Here is a 20,082-nt window from a genome sequence, read left to right on the forward strand (position 1 = left end):
GAAAGGCGGGGGATGGGAGTCTGTATATACAAATATAGAGAGATATCTAGACAGATATATATAGAGATATATAGACAGATATAGAAATATATACAGTTATACAGACAGTTATATATATATACAGAGATAGTCAGATATATATAGTTACATATACACCGAGATGTAGCGAGAGAGATACACTAACAGATTCAGACAGATATATACACAGTTATACAGACAGACATATATACAGATATATACAGTAGAGATATATACAGTTATACAGATATATAGATCTATACACAGAGCTGTAGAGAGATATAGAGAAATATACACAGAGATACACAGAGATGTAGAGAGAGATATCCAGTTATACAGATCTATACACAGAGATGTAGAGAGATATATACAGTTATACAGATATACAGTTATACAGTTATATACACAGAGATGTAGAGATATATATATATATACAGTTATACAGATATACAGATCTATACACAGAGATATATACAGTTATACATATACACAGAGATGTAGGCAGAGGAATATAGTGGATAAAGTTGAGGGAGGAGTTAGAGAGACCACGTGTGTCTCACACTCAGCACTTTATCATCTCCCCTCCCCCATGATATTGCTCCTCCCCCACTTCCTGTAGCCCCAATACAAATCACATAACACGTGGCTCTCGCTTCTGCTCCCTGATGGGCGGGGTTTTCCATATCGACACGTGACATGAGGCGTGTTTGGGCGGGACGCAAGAAATAGAGGGGCGGTGTTTGAGCAGTGGGCGTGACTTTCTTTCCTTTGTTTGTAAGCAAAGCTTTCGCGGGGCGGAGCCTAACTGATCCTGGACACGCAGCCCATGTCTACCAGTCATTTCATTGGATGTTGTATTATAAGGGGCGGAGAGACGGACTCCTTACGGCCGCTAATATCTAGAGGTAGGGGCGCGGTGTTCGCTTGAGGGCGGTACTTGTTATTCGTCCGCTAAGCTGATTGGGAGCTGCGTGCCTGTGGCGCTGGAGCTGCGCTCTGATTGGCTACTTGGGGAAGGGTCGTTGGGCCGCGGCTGTTGTACGCTGTCAGTGTGTGAGAGGCTGCGGGGGTCCTGTGCTCGGAGCCGAGGAGAGAGCAGCTCAACCGTGACTCCCGTGTGAGGATGCGCAGGAGGAAGCGGAGAGACCTGAGCCAGAGAGGGACACGAAGGAACCGCAACAGGGTGGGCAGCGGCCTCGGGGACACGTCTGAGGGGAAAATTCCTGTTAACTGCCCCAACTACTTCCTGTTAACTGTCTTCCCTACTTCCTGTTAACTGTCCCCCTACTTCCTGTTAACTGTCCCCCTACTTCCTGTTAACTGTCCACTACTTCCTGTTAACTGTCCACTACTTCCTGTTAACTGTCCCCACTACTTCCTGTTAACTGCCACCACTACTTCCTGTTAACTGTCCCCCTACTTCCTGTTAACTGTCCACTACTTCCTGTTAACTGTCCACTACTTCCTGTTAACTGTCCCCACTACTTCCTGTTACTGTCCCCCTACTTCCTGTTAACTGTCTTCCCTACTTCCTGTTAACTGTCACCACTACTTCCTGTTAACTGTCTTCCCTACTACCTGTTAACTGTCCCTCTACTTCCTGTTAACTGTCCCCCTACTTCCTGTTAACTGCCCCACTACTTCCTGTTAACTGTCCCCACTACTTCCTGTTACTGTCCCCCTACTTCCTGTTACTGTCCCCCTACTTCCTGTTAACTGTCTTCCCTACTTCCTGTTAACTGCCTCCACTACTTCCTGTTAACTCCCCCCACTACTTCCTGTTAACTCCCCCCACTACTTCCTGTTAACTGCTCCTCTACTTCCTGTTAACTTCCCCCACTACTTCCGGTTAACTTCCCCCACTACTTCCTGTTAACTGCCCCCACTACTTCCTGTTAACTTCCCCCACTACTTCCTGTAACTGCCCCCACTACTTCCTGTAGTGCTAAGTGAGGGGCAGATTTGTGCAACTGTTGGACCTCACTACGGGCACAGAGAATGTCATTGGGGTACAGTCTGATGGTGGCACAGGGAGTAGTAAGGGGGTAACTAGCAGGTACTGGCACTGGGGGTGTGGCCTCATGAAAGAACAAAAGGAAGCTCCTCATTGGTGGAAGTAGAAGGAGGTCAGTCAGTGGCAGCAGTATAGATACACCACTGGCCAATCAGTCTGTTGGGGAGAGACCATTTTAGAGACAGGGGTGGGTGACTGGAGGGCACTGTGTTTCCTAAGCCAATGCCCAGTGGGACCTCCCTGCTCTGGAAGCTGATTGGTTGGCACAGAGATTATGTTGGGCCCCCCATGCACAGAGGAACCTCTCCAGTCGGTGGGTAATGGACACAGAGGGACGTCCCTACTCCTCACAGGATCTGGGGCCCATCATGAGTGCTTAGGGGCCACAGTGGAAGTCACTTAACAGCGTCTCATTGGCTTGTATAAGACACGTGACCGGCCTCACCTTGCTTTATCCTGTGACTGCCAGTCCTGTTTATCTCACTGACCCTTTCTCCTACCCGGCGACTCCTGTTGTCCTGCCCCAGGGCCCGTCCTATTGATCCTTCCCTGCTGATGGGACAACTTTATCTCTTCCATCTGATTGGCTCTATTGATCTTTTACACTGCCTGATTCTGATTGGCTGGTTACATAACAAGCACAATGGGGTCAAACGCATCATGGGCTCTCCCTGCCCCATCCAATGTAGGACAAATCCTACACCCCTCCCTCGTGCTGCACAACTGGGGCCCCTACAGTGTTTCCTCCAAACTGTCATTCCCCTGTTTGTAAGAAGGGACATTTCAGTGACTCTTCTCTATTCTCCTCTTTTTTACTTTCCCACCTTTATACAGTGCTGAGTACCCTCTCTGTATAGCACCCTCTGTTACTCCCCTCTGCTACCTCCCCCTTGTTATAACAATAAAGCTCAGATTATATTCCTTATGTTACTATTATATCTGGTGAGTAACACTCACACTACTCTCTGGTGTCCCTCCTGTGCAACTGCCACTATTATCTGTGGGGAGTCGTTTCCCAAGTCTCATGTGAATATGGACATGGCTACAGTACTTAATACTCGCCTTGTGTCTGTACAGTAGGGAGCATTGCTGAGGCTGCATTATACAGTAATACTCACCCTATGTCTGTACAGTAGGGAGTATTACTGAGGCTGCATTATACAGTAATACTCACCCTATTTCTGTACAATAAGGAGCATTACTGATTCTGCATTATACAGTAATACTCGCCCTATGTCTGTACAGTAGGGAGTATTACTGATGCTGCATTATGCAGTAATACTCGCCCTATGTCTGTACAATAGGGAGTATTACTGAGGCTGTATTATGCAGTAATACTCAACCTATGTCTGTACAATAGGGCGCATTACTGATTCTGCATTATACAGTAATACTCGCCCTATGTCTGTACAATAGGGAGTATTACTGAGGCTGTATTATGCAGTAATACTCAACCTATGTCTGTACAATAGGGCGCATTACTGATTCTGCATTATACAGTAATACTCGCCCTATGTCTGTACAATAGGGAGTATTACTGAGGCTGTATTATGCAGTAATACTCAACCTATGTCTGTACAATAGGGCGCATTACTGATTCTGCATTATACAGTAATACTCGCCCTATGTCTGTACAGTAGGGAGTATTACTGAGGCTGCATTATACAGTAATACTCACCCTATTTCTGTACAATAGGGAGCATTACTGATGCTGCATTATACTATAAAACTCGCCCTATGTCTGTACAGTAGGGAGTATTACTGAGGTTGCACTATACAGTAATACTCGCCCTATGTCTGTACAGTAGGGAGCATTACTGAGGCTGTGTTATACAGTAACACTTGCCCTATGTATTTAGAGTAGGGAGTATTATTGAGGCTGCATTATACTGTAATTCTTGCCCTTTGTCTGTACAGTAGGGAGTATTACTGAGGCTGCATTATACTGTAATTCTTGCCCTCTGTCTGTACAGTAGAGAGTATTACTGAGGATGCATTATACAGTAATACTCACCCTATGTCTGTACAGTAGGGAGCATTACTGAGGCTGCATTATGCAGTAATACTCATCCTATGTCTCTATAGTAAGAAGCATTACTGGGGCTGCATTATACAGTAAAACTTGCCTTATGTCTGTACAGTAGGGAGTATTACCGAGGCTGCATTAGACAGTAACATTCGCCCTATATATGTACAGTAGGGAGCATTACTGAGGCTGCTTTATACAGTAATACCCTATGTCTGTACAGTAGGGAGTATTACTGAGGCTGCATTTTACTGTAATACTTGCCCTATGTCTGTACAATAGGGAGTAATACCGAGGCTGCATTATGCTGAAATACTCACCCTATGTCTGTATAGTAGGGAGTGATACTCACCCTATGTATGTACAGTAGGGAGTATTACCGAGGCTGCAATATACAGTAATACTTGCCCTATCTCTGTACAGTAGGGAGCATTACTGAGGCTGCATTATACAGTAATACTCGCCCTATGTCTGTGCAATAGGGAGTAATACCGAGGTTGCATTATGCTGAAATACTCACCCTATGTCTGTATAGTAGGGAGTGATACTCACCCTATGTATGTACAGTAGGGAGGGTTACCGAGGCTGCAATATACAGTAATACTTGCCCTATTTCTGTACAGTAGGGAGCATTACTGAGGCTGCATTATACTGTAATACCCTATGTCTGTACAGTAGGGAGCGTTATTGAGGCTGCATTATACACTAATACTCTATGTCTGTACAGTAGGGAGCATTACTGAAGCTGTATTATACACTAATACTCTATGTCTGTACAGTAGGGAGCGTTACTGAGGCTGCATTATACTGTAATACTCGCCCTATGTCTGTACAATAGGGAGTAATACCGAGGCTGCATTATGCTGAAATACTCACCCTATGTCTGTATAGTAGGGAGTGATACTCACCCTATGTATGTACAGTAGGGAGTATTACCGAGGCTGCAATATACAGTAATACGTGCCCTATCTCTGTACAGTAGGGAGCATTCGAGGCTGCATTATACTGTAATACTCGTCCTATGTCTGTACAGTAGGGAGCATTACTGAGGTTTCATTATACTCTTGTACTCGCACTATGTCTATAAAGTAGGGAGCATTACTGAGGTTGCATTATACAGTAATACTCGCCCTATGTCTGTACAGTAAGAAGCATTACTGAGGTTGCATTATACTGTAATACTAACCCTATGTCTGTAAAGTAGGGAGCATTACTGAGGCTGCATTATACAGTAATACTTGCCCTATGTTTGTACAGTAGCGAGTATTACTGAGGCTGCATTATACAGTAATACCCTATGTCTGTACAGTAAGAAGCATTACTGAGGCTGCATTATACAGTAATACTCGCCCTATGTCTGTACAGTAGGGAGCATTGCTGAGGTTTCATTATACGGTAATACTCGCCCTATGTCTGTAAAGTAGGGAGTATTACTGAGGCTGCATTGTATAGTAATACTCGTCCTCTGTCTGTACAGTAGGGAGTAATAAAGAGGCTGCATTATACTGAAATACTCACCCTATGTCTGTACAGTAGGGATTATTACCGAGGCTGTCACCCTATGTATGTACAGTAGAAAGTATTACCGAGGCTGCAATATACAGTAATACTCACCCTATGTCTGTACAGTAGGGAGCATTGCTGAGGCTGCTTTATACAGTAATAGTCGCCCTATGTCTGTACAGTAGGAAGCATTACTGATGTTGCATTATACACATATCAAATGCTTTAGCAAAGTCTAAGTAAATCACATCCACTGCCATCCCAGAATCGAGGTCTCTACTTACATTCTCATTAAAAGAAATTAAGTTAGTCTGGCAAGATCTATTACAGATAAAACCATGCTGGCACAAACTAGTAGTATTGTGATTTGCTATAAAGTCCAGTATCTTTCATGTTATCCTTTATTAACCCTTCGAAAAGCTTTTCTACCACTGACTGTAATACTCGCCCTATGTCTGTAAAGTAGGGAGTATTACTGACGCTGCATTATACGGTAATACTCGCCCTATGTCTGTACAGTAGGGAGTATTACTGACGCTGCATTATGCAGTAATACTCGCCCTATGTCTGTACAGTTGGGAGTATTACTGATGCTGCATTATACAATAATACTCACCCTATTTCTGTACAGCACATTATGATGGTCCGTGTTTCTCCCTCTCTATACAGGTTCGGCTTGATGGATATTGATCTGGATTATGAGAGGCCGAATGTTGAGACCATTAAGTGCGTTGTGGTGGGAGATAATGCTGTGGGCAAGACTCGCCTTATCTGTGCCAGGGCTTGCAATGCAACACTCACTCAGTACCAGCTTCTTGCCACCCATGTGCCAACCGTCTGGGCCATTGACCAGTACCGCATGTGCCAAGAGGTAGGAGCACCCAACCAATATTCATATATATATATCACATGAATCAGTTATTGATTGAGTTGTCTTTTGTGCACAGTTTTTATTAGACTCACAATTCCTTTATTCCAATGACCATGAAGATATTCCCCTGTACTAAGCACAGTTAAGCAGGAACAGCCCCTACGCTTGCCTGATGCTGGAGTGAGTGTGAGTGACGGGCAAGAAGTGAAGGCGTTAGACACATGAGTGTAACATTGGTGCAGAGAGAGAGAAGAATTTGGCAACGAGGAGCTTATGAAGAGGTTCTGAGCTTGGGTGGCTCTGACAGTGAGTGGAGTTCAGTAGATAGGATTAGTGATGTACAGGAAACAGGAAGTGTTGGGTCACGACTCGCTCGCAACAGGAAGTACTCGTAGTGACACAGGCTCACAAACATCCTAATTAGTAGCCCAAATATAAGGGTCTATACCGGGAATACTTGCTGGTGCTGCACACGTGTCTTTGTTTGTAGGTGGCGCCGTGGGGCCCAGTTTCCATAGTAAGAGACCATCCAATGAGAATATTCAGAAGCTCAGCCTGCCCAAAAGTCATGTAGCCCCACAGAGCACAATGGAACATGTCCTGCTCTCAAACCAACCAATAATGTCAATGGCAGTCTCTTCACGCCTGACACTTATAGGCACAGTCACTTTCCTACTTGCACCATAGGGACAATGAGTCTGTTACTATTATGTGCAGCCAACTGCCAATTCTACTAGAGCTGGCACTTAGGTACAGATTTCCCACAATGCCTCTCCACTGAATCTCCTTCTTCTCCCTAGAGAATCTCTCACCCTTCATCTTCTCCACAGGTCCTGGAACGCTCTCGGGATGTGGTCGATGAAGTCAGCGTGTCTCTTCGGCTTTGGGACACATTCGGAGACCACCACAAGGACCGGCGATTTGCTTACGGCAGGTCAGACATTGCCCCTCTTTTATTATGGGAAATCTCATCAGATGAAGAGCCGAAAGTGGGCAAAATTATCAGTTTTCATGTATCCAGGCAGTGGCCCTCATGCTGGACTAACACTGGCCCCTACTTGGAAAACCAGGTTGTGCAGAAATTATATCAATGCAAGTTATACATTAAATGGCGGTGTGTTGGGGGGTCCTTAACTGACAAGGATCTCGGGGGGTTGTAGATAAGTTTTCATGGCACAGTAGGCTGCACGTTGGGTACATGGCAGGGAATTTATGGGGGTATCTGTGCTATTAAACCAGTGGATCTGGGGGCACAGTAGGCTGCATGTTGGGTATACGGCAGGGAATTTATGGGGGTATTTGTGCTATTAAACCAGTGGATCTTGGGGTACAGTTGGCAGTAGGTTGGGTACATAGCAGTGAATTTATGGGGGTATCTGTGCTATTAAACCAGTGGATCTGGGGGTACAGTTGTGTACATGGCAGTGAGTTTATGGGGGTATCTGTGCTATTAAACCAGTGGATCTGGGGGTACAGTTGGCAGTAGGTTGGGTACATAGTAGTGAATTTATGGGGGTATCTGTGCTATTAAACCAGTGGATCTGGGGGTACAGTTGGGTACATGGCAGTGAGTTTATGGGTTCTGAGGATTAACTCTTTGCTGAAGTGCAGGAGAGAGGGAGTGAGCTGGGCCAGGCTGACAGTTAGTAGGGCTCAGCTAATGTGAGGAATGTGCCCCCAGCCCAGGGCCCAGCTGTATGTGCTACTCAGCCAGTGACATCATCCCACCCCCCTCTCTCCATATGGGAAGTTTCCTCTCTGGGTGGGGGATGGGTTGGGGGCTGTTATTCCGAGCTGGAAGTTAATATAGAAACGTGCTCCAACTTTTTTACTACATACAGATGTGTGCGTGTCTTTGTGTGTGTGTTATATGTAGGTATCAGTGCTGATTGTGTTCTTTCTGCACAAATCTGTGTGTCTAAGTACAGTTCATGTTTATTTATATATATATATATATAAGTGAATGTGTGTTTGGCTCACTGAGTCTGGATGAGTCTTGGAATATCCATCCAGTGCCATTAGCAGCCTTGGCCCCTTCCAGACATTTCTGGCTGTTGAGACTAATAGGATGAACAACCATTTAGATAACAGTGGGCCCACCTAGTAACTCTACACATGTATATAGAGATGAGTAGCCTTAGTCTGAGTCCACCTAGTAATGTCTCTACAGATGTATATAGAGATTAGTAGCCTTAGTCTGAGCCCACCTAGTAACGTCTCTACACATGTATATAGAGATTAGTAGCCTTAGTCTGAGCCCACCTAGTAACGTCTCTACACATGTATATAGAGATGAGCAGCCTTAGTCTGAGCCCACCTAGTAACGTCTCTACACATGTATATAGAGATGAGCAGCCTTAGTCTGAGCCCACCTAGTAACGTCTCTACAGATGTATATAGAGATTAGTAGCCTTAGTCTGAGCCCACCTAGTAACATCTCTACACATGTATATAGAGATGAGCAGCCTTAGTCTGAGCCCACCTAGTAATGTCTCTACACATGTATATAGAGATGAGCAGCCTTAGTCTGAGCCCACCTAGTAACGTCTCTACAGATGTATATAAAGATTAGCATATTGGTCTGAGCCCACCTAGTAACGTGTCTAGAGATCCAGCTGCTGAGAGGAACAGAATGAGAATCTCGGGTGTTGCACTTTAGACATATTTCGATTATCCATTGCAGTGGGATTGTGGCATCATCAGGAGACTGAACATCCCTTGTAGCTTTTACCCAGGGGTACAATTGCCAATATTGAGGGTATTTGTTATGGGAAGTCGCAGAGAATGAGGACACACCTGTCACAGATACATATTGTGAGTGGTACCTAAGATCAGATAAGTGACTGCAGCCCAGAGATTGTGCTGGAATTCAGCAGGAAAGAAACTGGGGGTTATCTTGGGGGGGGGGGGAGATCATCACTGCTTCAGGGCCTTGGGGACATTGGCAATTATTGTGGTACAGAACTCCAAAACATAAGACTTTAGTTCTGCACAACAGCAGGTGCCACATGGTGAAATATGCTAATTGGTTTGGTATTTGGTTTTTATTGGGCCAAATGATGGGTGGGGCTTAGTCACTGTCCCCCTAATAGAAAACGTGAGAGTGGGGTGTATGGAGATATGTGGGACATGATTAATATTGCACATCCCTTTGCCGTTCTTTCTGGCGCCCCCCTGCAGGTCAGATGTGGTAGTGCTGTGTTTCTCCACTGCCAACCCCTACTCCTTGCGCCATGTCAAGAGCATGTGGTACCCCGAGATCAAGCACTTCTGCCCTCGCACCCCAGTTATTTTGGTCGGCTGCCAGTTGGACCTGCGATACGCTGATCTGGACGCAGTCAATCGTGCCCGCCGCCCCCTGGCAAAGTAAGAACTGTTTAGTGCTTGGGACCCCATCAGCATGTGCATTGGCAGACTAGGCATTGTGCCCAGATACTCCTTTGATGCTCATGGGGGGGAGAGCATCAAAGCAGTTGTCCCCCACACACATGTCAGACTTACTGGCCTATAATTGCCAGGCTGAGATCGTAATCCCTTTTTAAATATTGGAATGACATCAGCTTTACTTCAATCCATAGGCACCATACCAGATGAAAGTGAATCTGAGAAAATCAGAAATAGGGGCTGGTCTAAAACTGAACTAAGCTCTCTCAGTACCCGAGGGTGTATTCTAGGAGCAAGATAGATAGCAGATAGTTGCTAAGTAGATAAGTAGAGAGTAGCCACGTTTTGGGATAAGGAAAAATACAGAAAATTATTACTGGGAGCTCAACCTTTTGTGCTTCATTTACAGGCCAATCAAACCAAGTGATATCCTTTGCCCAGAAGCAGGGCATGAGGTGGCAAAGGAGCTGGGGATCCCGTATTACGAGACCAGTGTAGTGGCACAATTTGGCATCAAGGACGTGTTTGACAATGCCATCAGGGCTGCTCTCATCTCAAGGAGGCACCTACAGTTTTGGAAGTCCCATTTAAAAAAGGTGCAGAGACCTCTGCTTCAAGCCCCTTTCCTGCCCCCAAAGCCTCCACCCCCCATCTTTAATACGGTGGACACCCCCGGGAGCAGAGGGCGGGGTCCAGATGCCCTGTTCCGTAGCCCTCATTGTGCCGATGTGGTGTTCCAACTCGACGATGGTCAGAGGGTATTTGCACACAAGGTCTACCTGGCAACTGCCTGCTCCAAATTCTATGACCTCTTCTCTCTGGAGCTGAGCCCATTTGGAGCAAAGAGAGCCGGGAGCAGGACTCACTATGAGGACCCTCAAAGGACAACTGAGGCAGATAAACAGAGCATGAGCCTTGAGGTGGACCAAGAGACCTCTAATAATTTACTGGCTGGGAGGGCTTCCTGGCCTGAGCATGTACCTGGGAAGGGTAGGAATGGAGGTTGCATGCATTTGGGGTGGGGGCGGAGCTTAAGTGAGTGGGGCAGAGGGTTTACCAGTGTGCGGGTAGGCATGATAGAAGATCCTCTGACCCAGAGGGAGAGACTAATGACAGTGGTGGAGATGGAGGAGCAGATCCAAACAGAGCCACTCAGAGTGGTGTTGGAGTACCTCTATACGGGCAACTTGGATCAAAACCGGGCCGATCTCATGCAGGTGGCAAATATAGCCGAGGCGCTGGAGGTCTTTGACCTGCGCATGATGATTTCCAACCTGATGAACAAGGAAGGGTTCATGAACCAGGAGATTACCAAAGCCTTCCATGTGCGCAGAGCCAATCGCATTAAGGAATGTCTCAGCAGGGGGGTCTTCTCAGGTAGGTACTCCCATCTGCACTCTCAATTACTCACACACATATATACTGTATGTACATAGTTACGTTGGGTTTTAACTCCAACTAAACCCCAGCGCCTTTGCAAATGTATGTGTAATAACAGCCACATGCATCATTACTGATGTCACAACAGTGATTGATGAAATCTGGATTGATGGGGTCGGGTAGTTCCTTACCACCTACATGACTAAGTACCACTTGGGCAGAAAATGCATAAGGCCGTAGACTGAGACACAATGTTTAGATTGGCACATTGTGAACTACAGTTTGTGTAGACCCTCACCCCCATGCCCTTTGTATGACTTCTCATGGTATCTTACACCTTTGTCAGATATTCTGTTTAAAGTAGACGATGGGACAGTCCATGCCCACAAGCCCTTACTGATCGCAAACTGTGACTGGATGGTTGCTCTATTCTGTGGTTCCTTCCGGGAGAGCTTTGCCCAGGAGGTTAGTTCTACTTTGCCAAATTTACATTTATGTTTAGACCAGCATGATATCTTATTTGTGATACTCTCCTACCGCCCTCTGCCCACCATCATCTCCCTTCTCAAAGTATCTCCAAACGACCTCTGCCCACCATCTGCTCCTTCTGTCCACAATATCTTTTCTCATTATATTTTATCCAACCAAGCAGCCCACTATCTGCTTCTTCTATCCATTATCATCTGCCTCATCCTATTATCTCCAGCCAAACTCTGTCCACGATCTCCTCCCTCATCCTATTATCTCTAACCAACTTTTACCCACTATCTGCTACTTCTGTCCACAATATCCTCCCTCATTCTTTTATATCCAACCTCTACCTGCTCTTTCTGTCCACAATCTTTTCCCTCATCCTATTATCTCAATCCAAACTCTATCCAGTATCTTCTACTCCTGTTCACAATATCCTTCCTCATCTTATTATCTCCAGATAACTCTGCCCACGATCTCCTCCCTCATCATATTATCTCCAACAAAATTCTACCTACTATCTTCTCCTCCTGTCCACAACCTCCTCTAAATCCTATTATCTCCAACCAACCTCTGTCCACTGTCTGCTCCTTTTGCTCATGATCTCCATCCTCTTGCTATTGTCTCTAACCTCCCTCTGCCCACTATCTGCTTCTTCTGCCCACAATCTTCTCCTTCTTCCCATAATCTTCAACCAACCTCTACCCACTATGTGCTTCTTCTGCTCATTATTTGATCCCTTGTTCCATTATCTGCAACCAATCTCTGTCCAGTTCCTCTTCCTCCTGCCTGCTATCTCTTTGGTTCTTCAAACTCCAGCCATCTGCCCTCATTTTCTCTTTCTGTCTACTATCTCAGACAGATCCCTGACCACTATTTGCTTCTTCTGCCTGCTACCTTCTCCCTCTGCCCATGATTTTATATAGCTTCTATCTCTATCCTCAAACCCTCTGTCTGTTATATCCTACTTCTAGCCTTATCTCCTTCCTTTGTTCATCTCCTCAATTTGCCCATTATCCATCCACTAGTCAATACATTCTGAATCCCAGAAAGGACCATTTGAACTGTGCTGTTGGGTTCAGGGTTGTTGGCAGGGTTGGTTACTTCTTCAGTATTTGGGAGCTGACCAGTCTAAGTCTTCCCTGTGGTAGGGCACAATCGTGACTCACCCTTTACAAAGTGATGGTGGGTTCTTAGCACTTACTTGTATAGGGCAAAAAGGGCTTGGTGCAAATAGTGGTAGTAGTGCCAGTGCAAGACTTAGAGACTGGCCAGCTGCAACCACTGAACCCACATACTTCTTTAGCTGTGGCCCCAATCAGATGGGGGGCCACACATATTCATTGTCTACATGTCTAATCCAGGTCTCCCTTCCTGGCACCTCATGTAGCTGCCTTCATACCGTCCTGGAATACTTGTACCTTGGCAATTTCTGCCTGGCACCTGCCTTGGATTCTGTGGAGCTTCTGGTACTTTCCAACCGTCTGTGCCTCCCCCACCTGCAAGCCCTGACTGGTAAGGAATAATCCACATATTTGTATGCCCACCACTGCACCCACCTGCTAAGGAACTAGCAATGCCCATTGGCGTTACCCTTACTCCTACCTCCAGGCCCGTTTGCAGGTGCTGTATGTCCTGCCCAAAGCAGTTAGGGAGTAGGGCTACTCAGTGGCAGCCATGCATGGACCTGCTTTCCTCCAGCCTTACTGTGCAACATTGAGATAGACAGTCCCTGCCCTATATCATATACCTGTTCTAATAGCCCATTGATATAAGCCCCACGATGGAAGAATATCTGCCCCTGTACATTACAGTACAAATCTAACACCGTGCTCTCCCCTCATTAGAGCAACATGCGGTGGATGAGCTCCTGGCCTCCTACGTACAAGGGGAGGATATAGATGGGCAAGTCCTGCATTACCTGGAGATGGCACAGGTCAGACTTCTCTGCTTGGCTTGGGGTGAAACTGTAAGTTCCTCTGTACCCCTATATAGGTCCTAGGGGTTCCCGTGTTTCCTTTGTGTATATGACATGTCCTGCAGTGACATACACTTCTCTTGTCTCCTCAGCTCCACAATGCCAAGCAGCTGGCTGACTGGTGCCTTCACTACATCTGCACCAACTACAACTCTGTGTGCCGCAAATTCCCTCGGGAGATGAAGTACATGAACCCAGGTAATGCTCTGTGCCAGGGAACAGCTGCCATTTTGCCTTGTGGGTGGGAGTGTTCCTGGCAGTTAAGAGTATGCCCTTGTCTCTATGTGCCAGTTCTCTATAACTTGCAGTGCCAGTCCCGCTGCCCAATCTGCCACCATATTCCCCCTAGTGACATGTGCATAGCGATGTCTGACCCATAGGCTCATTTCTGTTTGCAGAGAATAAGAGTCACTTTGAGCGTCACCGATGGCCCCCCGTTTGGTACCTTAAGGAGGAAGACCGCTATCTGCGATGTAAGCGGGAACGCGAGAAAGAGGAGGAGCTTATTCGCAAGCAGAACAGCAAAAGCAAATGGTGCTTCTGGGTCTCCTCAGCCTCTTCACCAGTGCCCTGAACCTACACTTTTGTGCCTTCAGATAGTGGCAAGAGGACCGGTACTTACCTCAACCCCAACCTTCTACCCCCTGGGGGATTTGATTGTACCAGTTGTATGTCAGCTTCAGCTTTAAAGAGCTACTCTATAGAAAGTGGCAGCCATCTTTGGAGCTCACCGAGTCTCTTACCTTTTAGCCTGCCTTGTGCTGTGATGTGGCGCTTCCTTCACACATTAGAGGCCCATTTGGGGGATGAACATTCAGAGGGTTACGACTATATGGAAAGATGGCGCTTGGGACAGGGTGATGATGAATGAGAGTAGGTGAGGGGAACAGGGAGAGTGTGACAGGCTGATGATGAGAGAGAGTGTAGGTGGGGGTGACAGTTGCATGGGTTGACCATGACAGTTTGTAGGTTTGGTGACAGGTATGGTGCTGTTGTGAACGTGTGAGGCTCAGATCCCAGCAGCTGCGCCATGTTCCCCATACTGGGCTTTCTACTTTAATGTTTACAGGAATTAATGTGACTGACATTATAGAGAGAGGGACACTTACCTGCCTTTCTTACTCCTATAGTGAAAGGTATGGACATGACTGCAGCACATTAGATCCAGCACTGCCATATAGTGTGAGCAAGCACTCATACTCCTGACGTGTCATCTTGAACACTCACTGAGGTGTGTCCAGTGTTTCTGTAGGGTGAGCACCCATGTATCACACAGAGAGGTCTGTGGTGTATCCCTTATTTATATACAGAACTCACCCGACCCTCACCTTCAGCACATTACCGGCACCGCAGTATATTCATATATAATACAGTATTATTACCAGCAGCATTGTTATATACGGGGCAAATATACTCTGCACCACTACTTACAGGAACAGAGTAATTTTATTCTCCTACACAGGATATTGGTAAACGTCTAACCTTTAAATACTTATCTGTATCATATACAGCAGCACAGTGATTATCCACTTGCTCATTCTCTATAGTAAGATACTCGGCCATGCAGTACAGTGCTTATATGGATGCTCAGTCCTTCAGCAGAATTGTATGGCCCAGCTTGCCATGATGAACAGTACCATGCAGAGAAGCTTGTTCCATATGATTCAGATCCATTTGGCCAGTGCATTGGCTTATAAGAAGGTGGAGTCTCCCGTTCCTGCTGTTTGGATTGGTTGGGGTATTCGTATGTGTTGTCCCTCGTACATTCTCTGTGAGCTGAGTATGAGCTAAAGCAGCACATTCCTGGCACTATTTCATGTTCCAGCTTCATTGATGTAGGAATCCTTAGCAGCATCCTACTCAGCAGTAGTATAGGGAGCATCCTGGCTCAGGTATCTGCAGAAAACCTGCACCAGTATTACTGTATATATGGCAGGATAGTATAGACTGGGCATGTTCTACCTCACAGAGGATGATGGGAGGGGAAAGATCAAATATTGGTGGCTCTAACCATAAGCTTGTAGAGTATTCCTTTCCTACTGTGCTGCATCTATTAAAGCAATGGCCTCTCTAGTGCCACTGATTGGTTATTGGCCCTGATACCTTAAGATTTGCCTTAAATGACCTCTGGACTCCCAACTTGGGTTCTGCCTTGTACCCACGTTTGGTGATGCAATCAGACCCTAGGAGCTGCCTTTGCTCATGATACCGTTGACTCTTCTTCCTGGAGATAAATATTGACTTGTGACCCGACTGAGCATCACACTAACAGCCCTGCTGGTCTTTGTACTTTGGGTTCAGCACCCGACTAAAGACTAAAGTACAAACAGACTAAAGTACTTGTAGCTTATATACCGATGGAGTCACTATTAATACATTTTCTGAAATGTTTTTCAAATATATACACCACTGGTGGACTGGAGGACTTCAAGCTGGTGTATTGGTGGAGTCAACATTTAGCTGGAATGATGTCCACATCTCCAAGCAGTTCTTGTACAGACGAATCATACACATGGAGTCTTCACCATCTAATGCGTTTCTTGAATGGACCTCCATGCACACCCATTTCCACTACAGACTGGAGAAGTCATGGTTAGTTTACTTGTGCAGTTGCAACTGAAACATTTCATGGACTGGACCTCTGTGCTCAGAACTTCATGACACTTGAGTGAAAATGGTGGAGCAAATATTACAATATATTCTAGAACAGAACTCTATGACACTTGGTACCAGTATGGACTGGAGGCTTTGCTATTAAAACATTTTATGGATAGACCTCCATGCAGACAGGGGAACTCATGGCTCGTGTACTGGAGGAGTCACCACTAAGACATGTCCTGGAGAATACCTCCATGCAAATTCAAAACCAGTATGGACCAGAAAACTCATGGCTTGTGTACTGGAGGAGTCATCACTAAGACATGCCCTGGAGAAGACCATGCAAATTCAAAACCAGTATGGACCAGAAAACTCATGGCTAGTGTACTGGAGGAGTCATCACTAAGACATGTCCTGGAGAAGACCTCCATGCAAATTCAAAACCAGTATGGACTAGAAAACTCATGGCTAGTGTACCGGAGGAGACATCAATAAGACATGTCCTATAGAAGACCTCCATGTAAATTAAAAACCAGTATGAACTGTAGAACGGAGGAGTCACCACTGAGCCTTTTCCAGGAATGGATGATCACTCGCTATATGCTTTTTAGTTGGGCAGAGACACTTCAGCCACTTCGCCAAACACAAGCCACACTTCCCTTCTTTTCTAGTAGGGCAGCCAACTTGCATCTTCTTTCATGTGTGAGTTTCATTTCTAACTGGATTTCTGAGATTTACACTAACTCTCTCTGCAAAATACTTACATCACCACTGAGGTGACCTTGGTGCCTTTTCCAACCCAGTAGTAAAGAGAGAAATGAGATCAGACAATCAGTGAATCTGTGTAGCTAAATACAGAAAGGTGGGACATGTTTGCCTTAGTTTCTCCTAGAATAATTCACTGAATTGGCTCCAGGACCCACCTCCTATAAGGGACAGTGATATAGGGAAGGTATTCAAGGTGCAGAACCTTAATATAAGGGTATTGCCATTTTCTAACCACTATGGATGTGTGTGTATGTGGAGCAGGATTGCAGTGTGGGGGTTACAGTCCCTTGGGATTACAATGTGGGGATTACATTCCCCTGGGATTGCAGTGTGGGAGTTTCATTTCCTTGGGATTGCAGTGTGGGGGGTTACATCTCCCTGGGATTGCAGCATGGGGGTTACATTTCCTTGGGATTGCAGCGTGGGGGTTACATTTCCTTGGGATTGCAGCGTGGGGGTTACATCTCCCTGGGATTGCAGCGTGGGGGTTACATTTCCTTGGGATTGCAGCGTGGGGGTTACATTTCCTTGGGATTGCAGCGTGGGGGTTACATCTCCCTGGGATTGCAGCGTGGGGGTTACATTTCCTTGGGATTGCAGCGTGGGGGTTACATTTCCTTGGGATTGCAGCGTGGGGGTTACATCTCCCTGGGATTGCAGCATGGGGGTTGTTTCCTTAGGATTTCAGTGTGGGGGTTACATTTCCTTGGGATTGCAGCGTGGGGGGGGTACACTCCTTATAGAATTGCAGTGAGAGGGTGACATTCCCTATTGTATTGCAGCGTGGGGGGCTATTGTACCCACAGGACAGCAGTGTTATAGAATCCAGTTGTGGAGCAGCTAAGTGTTCCCTTTTTGGGGCAAGAGATTTTTTTACACACAAGGGCTGTTTCTATGTGTTTGTACAATAATGCAACATTTCAATGAGACGGATAATGTACCACTGCTTTTATTAAATGTTTTATAAGAAGTGCGTGTGGCCCCTGCTTGGCCCTTTTTACTCGGGGCTAAAGTGTTCGTACATACGCGGCTGGGAGTGGGGGAGGGGTGGTTTACATAATAACCAAAGGTAAATAAAACCCACCCACATTTAAGTTCAACCTTGAGATACTATTATTGGCACATGTTGGGGTTATACATGTTTCTATAGAGAGGTAGGTATGAATAGGTGGGTACCTACAGGCACTCAGCTTCTTCTGCACAGGTACGTGGCTAGTGGTGCAACTAGTGGCTGGAAAAACAAGCAGCTGATCTGAGGAAGGTGACAATGGGTTTATTGGAATATTCCATCACTAGTTACAGGTGGAAGCCAATTCTGATGTCTCATCTCCAGAGAGACAACCTACTGTTAGAAATATGTTCTTCTGTGCTCCTCACTGGGCAACGTTGAACGCAGGGCACCTACAAGGGCACTATCTAGTTTTCCTTGGGGCGGAAGAAGTGAAACTGAGGGATACAAAGTGAACAGGCTGATGTAGAGTGGTTGAGGGCCAAAACTTGGGGCCACCATGATGCCAATGGAAACATGAAGTTCTAAAGGCAGAATGGTAAGGTCCTACTGACATCTCTGCAGGTTCTTGAGGGAACTTATTTAGTATCTCACATCAGAGTCTTGATCCAGTCACCCGCAAGGGAACGGAATTAGTCACACTCATTGTAGGGTGGCATGTGGGCACTACACTGGGGGCACACAGGAGCAATGGTTTATACAGCATCTACCACACATGGATTAAGCCACACACAGAGACACTATGGGAAGGGACCGATAATGGACCTGTTGCTCCAGGAGCTAATCCCTAAATACCAGGTCACAAGAACCACGCTTTAGAGTTTCTCCAAAAGTTGAAAGGTTCTGTAACAATGACTGAAAACTCTACTGTTCCAAATTCTTTGTTGCTGGACCTACAGCCCCCCAAATCTTGAGAGAAACATGGAATCCATACCGCAGAACACACTACTCTCTGCTCACTATGTCCGACATCAGCAGTTACATCTGTACATATCTAATAATCTCACCAAAGTCATAGTCACAGTAAAGCTCCCCCCTGGGGTCACAGAATCGGGCCCCGCAGATCTGTGTGTTGGCCACACACTCGGAATGATGGTGCTCTACGTACAAGGAGACACATTGTTCATATCAACATATAGTGACCCGATTGGGTGAGAGCCAATTGTTTCCATAGCCAGTGTTGTAATGGGCTCTGACATGGGCTTCCTTATTATTCAGCAGAAAAAAGAGGCCTTGTCCCTAAACTTGCCCCTCACCGAACCCCACAAACTACTGCTTACAGGCCCCTGCAATCCACTTTCCTCACAGGGATCATGGTTTTATCAACCCCCCAGTATTCCTCAATTTCCAGGATTCTTTTTTCCTATCTCAAGGGTAAACTGTGTTGTGGGCCTCACTATCATCAGCAATGTGGCTGTAGAGCCCCACAGTACCAACCTCAATTGTCCCACAGATCTGTATGAAGAAATCTTCTGCTCCAGAGAGACGCTACCTGGAAAGAGAAAATCAGCTCTTTGTGATATTATATCACTTTTCATATGACTCCTCCTCCTATTGCCCCATACAACCCCTCTTTATAGATCCTCTTATTTCTCTGTATAACCTTCCCTATAACTCTTTCTACTGAACAATATACCCCTCCCTATGACTCCTCCTACTGCAAAATTTACCCCTCCCTATGACTCCTCCTACTGCTCCATATACCCCTCCCTATAACTCCTCCTACTGCTCCATATAACCCTCCCTATGACTCCTCCTACTGCTCCATATACCCCTCCCTATGACTCCTCATACTACTCCATATAACAACTCCTACTGCTCCAAATAACCCTCCCTAAAACTCCTCCTATTGCTCCATATATCCCTCCCTATAACTCCTCGTATTGCTCCATATATCCCTCCCTATAACTCCTCCTATTGCTCTATATAACCCCATCCCTATAACTCATACTATTGTTCCATATAACCCTCCCTATAACTCCTCCTATTGCTCCATATAACCCCATCCCTATAACTCCTCCTATTGCTCCATATAACCCCATCCCTATAACTCCTCCTATTG

General features: G+C 45.9%; 1 protein-coding gene across 3 annotated transcripts; it reads left to right on the forward strand.

Moving 5' to 3' along the window:
• The first annotated feature begins 789 nt into the window (after nucleotides 1–789).
• LOC108706470 (rho-related BTB domain-containing protein 2) lies at nucleotides 790–17,981 on the forward strand. Of its 3 annotated transcripts, none has more exons than XM_018242936.2 (10): nucleotides 790–1,201; nucleotides 6,231–6,432; nucleotides 7,263–7,366; nucleotides 9,613–9,798; nucleotides 10,226–11,193; nucleotides 11,543–11,661; nucleotides 13,032–13,182; nucleotides 13,515–13,636; nucleotides 13,738–13,843; nucleotides 14,044–17,981. In XM_018242936.2, exons 2-10 carry the CDS (start codon nucleotides 6,241–6,243, stop codon nucleotides 14,217–14,219), a joined length of 2,124 nt encoding a protein of 707 aa, XP_018098425.1. In that variant the 5' UTR covers nucleotides 790–1,201; nucleotides 6,231–6,240; the 3' UTR covers nucleotides 14,220–17,981. The 3 variants fall into 3 exon arrangements, 2 of the variants coding, with proteins under 2 accessions (XP_018098425.1, XP_018098426.1); XM_018242937.2 differs by having other exon boundaries at nucleotides 793–1,201; nucleotides 13,515–13,603; XR_001934098.2 differs by lacking the exon at nucleotides 13,515–13,636 and having other exon boundaries at nucleotides 14,044–14,185.
• Nucleotides 17,982–20,082: the final 2,101 nt, after the last annotated feature.

Source organism: Xenopus laevis, chromosome 1S, assembly GCF_017654675.1.
Source record: "Xenopus laevis strain J_2021 chromosome 1S, Xenopus_laevis_v10.1, whole genome shotgun sequence".
Lineage (NCBI taxonomy): Eukaryota > Metazoa > Chordata > Amphibia > Anura > Pipidae > Xenopus > Xenopus laevis.